The 7,504-nt window shown below is 42.4% G+C and overlaps 1 protein-coding gene across 2 annotated transcripts; it reads left to right on the top strand.

Annotated features, from left to right (window-relative positions):
- Positions 1–370: 370 nt before the first annotated feature.
- stt3a (STT3 oligosaccharyltransferase complex catalytic subunit A) lies at positions 371–7,359 on the top strand. Of its 2 annotated transcripts, none has more exons than XM_085419880.1 (18): positions 371–503; positions 1,215–1,335; positions 1,430–1,490; positions 1,580–1,701; positions 1,818–1,963; positions 2,420–2,510; positions 2,679–2,785; positions 2,871–3,035; positions 3,193–3,373; positions 3,458–3,613; positions 3,702–3,793; positions 4,035–4,190; positions 5,273–5,461; positions 5,593–5,709; positions 5,786–5,888; positions 6,081–6,269; positions 6,430–6,545; positions 6,994–7,359. In XM_085419880.1, the coding sequence occupies exons 2-18, from the start codon at positions 1,248–1,250 to the stop codon at positions 7,030–7,032; spliced, it is 2,118 nt and encodes a 705-aa protein (XP_085276006.1). In that variant the 5' UTR covers positions 371–503; positions 1,215–1,247; the 3' UTR covers positions 7,033–7,359. The 2 variants fall into 2 exon arrangements, with proteins under 2 accessions (XP_085276006.1, XP_085276007.1); XM_085419881.1 differs by lacking the exon at positions 371–503 and adding an exon at positions 641–665.
- The last annotated feature ends 145 nt before the right edge of the window (positions 7,360–7,504 follow it).

Here is a 7,504-nt window from a genome sequence, read left to right as displayed (position 1 = left end):
ATGTTTCAGGCATCTAACAGAAAGGTATCAGAGATGTTTTGAAAACTGGCTTAACACAGATGCAGATGGACTTTTGTACTTGATTGAGCTAAAAAAGACCTGTGATTAACTAATCACCAAAAGATACAGTGGGAGGATTAATTATTTTTGGGCAGTTTTATTTTAATAGAGAGAGAAAGAAAAACTTTACTCAAAAGTAACACGTTGATTTGTAAGAGGAAACAACGTGAAAAATAATGAGAATGAATCTACACCAACGAAATGAGGTGAAAGTATTTTCAACCAACAGGGGGCTGTGTTCTTTTCTCGGTAAGGACACGTCACTACACTACAGCGGCGGGGTAAGGAACAAAATCTGATTGACATCCAAAGAACCAATAAGATACGAGAAAATAAAACGTTGAATGACACATAACCAATAAGCACGCAGTATGTTCTAGTCGGGGCGGGATTAGCTCTTGGTGAGGGTTGTGTGTGAAAAGTGAGTAGCAGGAGCGGAGCGGGTAAGTGTCTGAAGATTACATATTAAAAAGCGTTAGCTTTTCCAGGACTACCAGTTTTTATTTTCTGTTGCTATATATGAAGGAGATGCAGATACTTCTTTTTAAAAAATAAGCCAGGGAGTTGGCGCGTGACTGTGGTTTTCATTAAAAAGAGGCTAGCAGGTTAGCCTAGCAACTAACACACTTTGAAGTGGATGCAAGCCGGCCTGACGCTAACTAGCAATAAGACGCTGCACAAACTACAACTATGCCTGAATGCACTTTATATGTGCAGTTGTTGAGATCTGGTTTAACCGTATTAGCTGCCGTTCATTTGCTCTTTCGGTGATGTGGGTTAGCTGTCAGCACTTGAGGCTCGTTCTGATAGTGGTGCTGTCTTGAAAGCATGAGGGCTCGTTGGAGCTTAGTGGTTCGACACTTTTCGTAAAACCTTTTTAATGCACATGTGAAATAGACGGGCACAAATCCATGCAAACGGTTTCCAGAGTGTCTACTTCCTGCTTTGTGACGCCACACGTTAGTGCGTGGCCTTATGTGGTTGGGCTGGACGTGGAAGTTAACTCCTGACATCTGGATTGCTGATTCTGTTTCTTAGAACCTGACTTGGAAACATATTCCGCGGGATTTTTATACATGCATAAACATATGTCTAAAAGTGCATTTGTAGTGCCTTTTCTATTGTGCTTAGAACCATTGTCTTTCTCCCATTAGGTAGTACGGGTAGCTTTCCCTAACCTCGCCAAGATGACTAAGCTGGGCTTCCTGCGTTTGTCCTATGAGAAACAGGACACGCTGCTGAAGCTACTGATCCTGTCTATGGCCGCTGTCCTCTGTGAGTCCTCTGCTCGCTGAATATGATAGCATGGACAACACTATACAACACACACATCACAATGATCCATGTAATCTTTCTTTTCCCTCCTCAGCATTCTCCACCAGGCTCTTCTCCGTGTTGAGGTTTGAAAGTGTCATCCATGAGTTTGACCCGTAAGTACTGTCTGCATCATCATTCATTACATTAATAGTTTTTCCTCCTGAAGAGTCCTGTCTCACCTTCACCTTAATGTCACAACCAGGTACTTCAACTACCGTACCACCCGCTTCTTGGCAGAAGAAGGATTTTATAAGTTTCACAACTGGTTTGATGACAGGGCTTGGTATCCTCTGGGGAGGATCATTGGTGGCACCATTTATCCGGGTAAGACCATAAATTGTCGTAAGATTCTCCTGTCGTGTGGAGCAGTTTGTGTGTTACGTGAGTTTTTGAAGGCTCACGTCAAATTATGATGGTGTGCTTCTGTTTTCTTTCTCCAGGACTGATGATCACGTCTGCTGTCCTGTACCATGTCCTACATTTTTTCCACATCACAATTGACATCCGTAATGTCTGCGTCTTCCTGGCTCCCCTGTTCTCCTCATTCACCGCCATAGTCACGTACCACTTAACCAAGGAGCTGAAGGTAAAAAGAAAATCACCCTATAACACAGACACATTGTTCATTAAGAATCATGTTACAGGAAAACAGAGGCGGTGGTTTACGACACCAACTGTCTGCCATCTATAATCCAGTTTTGAGATCCTTCCCAGACGCCTTAACACCTACTCACATCCTGGGCCATCTGACCTCAGGAAATCGCATGATAGGGTGGGGCCAGGTTTCCCAATGAGCTCACCCAAAACCTTGGCTGATTGTGACCCACACCCATTTTCACACCTTGGCTCATGTGATTAGGTAGAGGACCATTAGGGGGTCCATTCTCCCTCTCAGACTTAAGCTCCCACAGAGCTTAAATGAAAGTGTGTGAAAGTGGCTTAAGACTGTTAGAACAAAACTGAACATGGTAAAGACTCTTTATTGCAGGACTGTGGTGTTAACCTACACTAGTTTTAACTAAGTGTGTTTTTGTCTCTTCAGGATGCAGGTGCTGGGCTCCTGGCAGCTGCCATGATTGCAGTGGTACCTGGTTACATCTCTCGTTCTGTTGCTGGCTCCTACGATAATGAAGGTAACAGAAACTCAGTGGCTGCTCATTTTATTCATCAGTCAGAAAGTGCTTTTTCCCTGGTAAACTATGTTATATATTCAGTCAATAATGAAAGTAAAGCTGTAGCATTAGAGGATATACACCGAAAGTGCAAAACAGTATAATAAGAAAATGATCCTCCCTGCTCAGGTATTGCCATCTTCTGCATGCTGTTGACCTACTACATGTGGATCAAGGCTGTGAAAACAGGCTCAGTGTATTGGTCGTCCATGTGTGCGCTGGCTTACTTCTACATGGTGAGGAGATGCAGCTGATCTGCATGTTGTACTGAGTGCATTACGAGGTGACTTTGGTCATGAAATGGTCTCTGTGTGCATTTAGGTTTCCTCCTGGGGTGGCTACGTGTTCCTCATCAACCTTATTCCCCTCCACGTCCTGGTTCTGATGCTCACAGGCCGATTCTCACACCGCATATATGTGGCTTACTGCACAGTCTACTGCCTGGGCACCATCCTCTCCATGCAAATCTCTTTTGTTGGTTTCCAGGTAAAAAGAACAATCTCATTTCATCACCTGACACACCCTCCTTCCAGGACGGTTTTTTGTTAAAGATTAAAAAGTAGTGATATTCTCATGATGAGAAGTTTCACTTTGCTTTGTATCACACTGTTCAGTTCCTTGTCTCCCTTTTTTCATTTACCAGCCGGTGCAGTCATCGGAGCACATGGCAGCCTTTGGCGTGTTTGGTCTGTGCCAGATCCATGCTTTTGTGGACTACCTGCGCAGCAAACTCAATGCTCAGCAATTTGAGGTGCTGTTCAAGAGCGTCATCTCTCTGGTGGGCTTTATCCTGTTGTCTGTAGGTGCTGTTCTCATGCTGACAGGTAAGAGGATTAACAATAACAGTAATGAATGGGAAAACCTTTCTAAAAGCTTTTGACGTGACATGATAAGCACGTTTCTGTCAGGTAAAATCTCTCCGTGGACCGGGCGTTTCTACTCCTTGCTGGACCCTTCCTATGCCAAGAACAATATTCCCATCATCGCCTCTGTGTCCGAGCACCAGCCTACCACCTGGTCCTCATACTACTTTGATCTGCAGCTCCTAGTCTTCATGTTCCCAGGCAAGGCAGCAAAAGCACAGCGTAGCACTGGTTTAATATTCTGTAATCACTCTATATTTCATTCCAGTTTACCTTTCTCTTCTTACAGTCGGTCTGTACTACTGTTTTAACAACCTGTCGGATGCCAGGATCTTCATCATCATGTACGGCGTCACCAGCATGTACTTCTCAGCTGTCATGGTACTGCTGCCTAAATGCCCTTCTTTTATTTTCTGTAAACGCGTGTGTGTGTGTTACACATGCCATCTGAGACAGTTGTTTGCTTCTGGGATTTTAAAAGCAACCTGATAGCATCACTTTTACACCATTAAATGTAACCGAAGCAAACAAGAAATGGTGTCTAGGATGTTGTATGCGCCCCGTCTGTGTCATATGTTGGTTGTTTTTGTTTTTTTAACTGCACTGCTTGTTTCCTCCTCAGGTGCGTCTGATGCTGGTACTCGCTCCGGTCATGTGCATCCTGTCAGGCATCGGCGTGTCCCAGGTTCTAACCACTTACATGAAGAATTTGGACGTCAGCCGGCCAGACAAAAAGAGCAAGAAGCAGCAGGATTCCACCTACCCAATCAAAAATGAGGTGAGTTGGCTGACAGGATAAGCTTGCTGTGTAAGGTGGTGACAGTGACTTTTGTTATGCCATGGTCGTGTTGTGACATGAAATCTGTGCATTCGGACAGGTTGAACCTGTACAAAAAAAAAGAACTACTGATTATTTTAAATAATCCATCATTGTCAAGCTCTCAGCTCAGTGTTTTATAGTCTTGATTTTCATGTTTAAAATCTTGTCCAAGAGAACACAAACCTTTTCTTCTCTTCTTGTATTTGATATTTCATGCAACTTGAAACAGATACTACACTTAAAGGTGAATTGTTGTATAATTACTGTTAGGTTTACAAACAATTGTGGGATAGGTACACTGCATTGTTGAAGGTTCACAACCTTGACCAAATAAATGTGTTTAGTTGAGATTCTTCCTCATGATTTAGATGATTTTTCAGTGTAGCGATGGGTGCAAAGCTACACCAGTCTGACCTGCACCTGCCAAGAAATATAACTATGCATTTACACAGATCTCAACAGCTATGATAGATCTGCTTGATGGTAATATGCAGTGTGACCTCAGTGTGTTGACAGCACAAAGATGAGACCTCTATAAAACAAAATGGAATTTGCTGCAATTGCATCTAGTTTGTGCTAATGTTAGTATCCTGGCAGTCTTGATGTGCTGTTGACAAAATGTATAGACTCAGTGTTTCCTCCTTCGTGCGTCTCAGTGTCAGTAAATGTTGTTCAAAATTTGTTTGCTCCAAGTCAACATAAGCACTCCATTTTACTTGTGCCTGCAGAGCAATGCAGACACTCCCACAAAAATTATAAGTGCAACAACAACGTTACTCACTAGAGGGAATTAAACACACAAATGAGACTTTAGAAGGTTCTCTCTACACTTTCTCACTTGAGTATTTGGCTGTTTTCACCTTTGAGACAAAACTCAAAGATCAGAGAAATCTCCTCCCATTCTTTATTTCACACTCCCTCAATTTATTCCATTACCCGTTAAGTGGCCCAGTTCCTGGTTTTAAACTACCTGATCCCAAATAAAGTGTAGTAATAATGAATATAAAAGCATGTTGACATGGTCTGTGTAAACCTACCAGGTTGCCAGTGGGATGATTCTGGTAATGGCTTTCTTCCTCATCACGTACACGTTCCACTCTACCTGGGTGACCAGCGAAGCCTACTCCTCTCCATCGATTGTCCTGTCAGCCCGTGGAGGTGACGGCAGCCGCATCATCTTTGATGACTTCAGAGAGGCCTACTACTGGCTCCGCCACAACACACCTGAGGTCAGTTAATCCCACGTGAGGAAGAAAAGGTTGATCATTAAACTATAGATCGTTGTCATGAGTGATCAGCAGTCACAGCCGTTTGATCAGATTTCCCATCTACGTGTCTGAGTGTTATTTTTCCTATCCAGGATGCCAAAGTCATGTCATGGTGGGATTACGGATATCAGATAACTGCCATGGCTAATCGAACCATTCTAGTGGACAACAACACATGGAACAATACTCACATCTCCAGAGTTGGACAGGTGAGCTGGGTGACCTTTAAGGTGAAATTGTCTATGAAATGCTGCTGTGCTGACCATGCTGCCGTTTCTTTTGCAGGCCATGGCATCGACAGAGGAAAGGGCCTACGAGATTATGAGAGAGCTCGACGTCAGTTATGTTCTGGTCATCTTTGGAGGGCTGACGGGCTACTCTTCAGATGGTACGCCGCCTAATACTTTATAACTAGTGCAGCATGTAAGGTGTTGTGTTTTTAAGCTTCTAAATAAGTGAAATTGAATTTTAGGAGTTCCATTTTTTGTCAACTCATTAAACATTCAGCACATGAAGTAAGACATTGCTGTTTGGACGGTTATGAGCACCTTTCTAATTGGTGTATGTGTTTGCATGACAGACATCAACAAGTTTCTGTGGATGGTCCGTATTGGAGGAAGTACAGACACCGGCAAGCATATCAAGGAGCACGACTACTACACTCCCACCGGAGAGTTCAGGGTGGACCGCGAGGGCTCGCCAGTCCTGCTTAACTGCCTCATGTACAAGATGTGTTACTACCGCTTTGGCCAGGTCTACACAGAGGCCAGTGAGTGCTTCTAGTACCTTCTACCCCTAGTCTGATCTATTTATCACTTTATATGAGCCTCCTAAATTCCAACTGGAGGAATGTGATTCAGAAATTAAAAAAACAAAACAAATACACAGCCAGTGGTTTTTCTGATTAATTCTGGTTCCCTCTTTTGCAGAGCGCCCACCTGGTTATGACAGAGTGAGGAATGCCGAGATTGGGAACAAAGACTTTGAACTGGATGTACTGGAGGAGGCTTACACAACAGAGCACTGGCTGGTTAGGATATACAAGGTAAACAAGCTAACTTTGTCTCTATAACAGTTGTTATAGTTCTGTATTTTCATGTTGAGTGTTTGGTTCCAGATTGTTTCCATTATAGGTTTACTCATTTCAGTTTTTATCACTTTGTTTTTCTGATTATTAGAATATGAGGGGAATTATTGCTTAAAACTGAATCAAGCTTCTCACATGCTTATCTTACATTATAGTAAACATTGTTTTTAATTTAATGAAATGTTATATGACTAAACTATAAAAGCTTAAGTTTACTGATTAATGCAAATTCTTGTGATTTTACCTTTTAAATCACTCAAAGATTAGTTTGTTTGAGGACGGGCTTTTTTTGTTTTTTGTCTTTTTAATAAAGTGACCTTTCCACAGTTTAAAGTTAAACTGTGTAAACATCTAAAATCAGTTTCAGAACAGAACTTTCTAAGCTAAGTGTTCTCCTGTTCTTTAGGTGAAAGATCTGGACAATCGGGGTCTTTCAAGGACATAAGGCGCACAGACAGCAGTGAAAACGGCCTTTAAGCGCACTGAACGCCTTCCTCTGTGGTCAGCAGTTGAGCGGGAAAAGAGTACCTTTTTTATATGCCTTTTGTTTGGGGGAAGAAAATGGCATCACACATGTCTCCTTTTTCTTTATAGATGATTTTCATTTTTTTAAATTTTGTTTATAATGAAACATCTCATCTGGGATCAGAGGGAGATGATGTCAAAACGTCCAGTTTGATCTAGGAAGTGTATTTTGCCAAGAGGTGGTCATTTGTGAGCGGTTGAATTTTTACAATGTGGTCAATTAAAGTGGGATTAAATCGGAATACAACTGAGTGTCTTTTTTTTTTTTCCTTCCCCGTCACTGAAATGAAATGCAGTGTAGGCTGTAGTCAGCTGTTGATATTCAGTTGGATCAGTTTTGTTGGCTGCCCGATCCTCTTGTTTCTCACGCTTTGAACAGTAGGCTAGGAGCA

Source organism: Rhamphochromis longiceps, linkage group LG10, assembly GCF_057381845.1.
Source record: "Rhamphochromis longiceps isolate RC_006_pf linkage group LG10, R_longiceps_female_GT1.1, whole genome shotgun sequence".
In the NCBI taxonomy this organism is placed as follows: domain Eukaryota; kingdom Metazoa; phylum Chordata; class Actinopteri; order Cichliformes; family Cichlidae; genus Rhamphochromis; species Rhamphochromis longiceps.
This window is presented reverse-complemented; position numbering and strand designations above follow the sequence as displayed.

Excerpts from the sequence above, each read along its gene's own strand:
- stt3a (XM_085419880.1), top strand. The coding sequence starts at position 1,248 with ATGACTAAGCTGGGCTTCCTGCGTTTGTCCTATGAGAAACAGGACACG. Across the intron at positions 1,336-1,429 it reads GTCTATGGCCGCTGTCCTCT|CATTCTCCACCAGGCTCTTC; the intron begins GTGAGTCCTCTG and ends TTCCCTCCTCAG. Across the intron at positions 3,374-3,457 it reads TGCTGTTCTCATGCTGACAG|GTAAAATCTCTCCGTGGACC; the intron begins GTAAGAGGATTA and ends CGTTTCTGTCAG.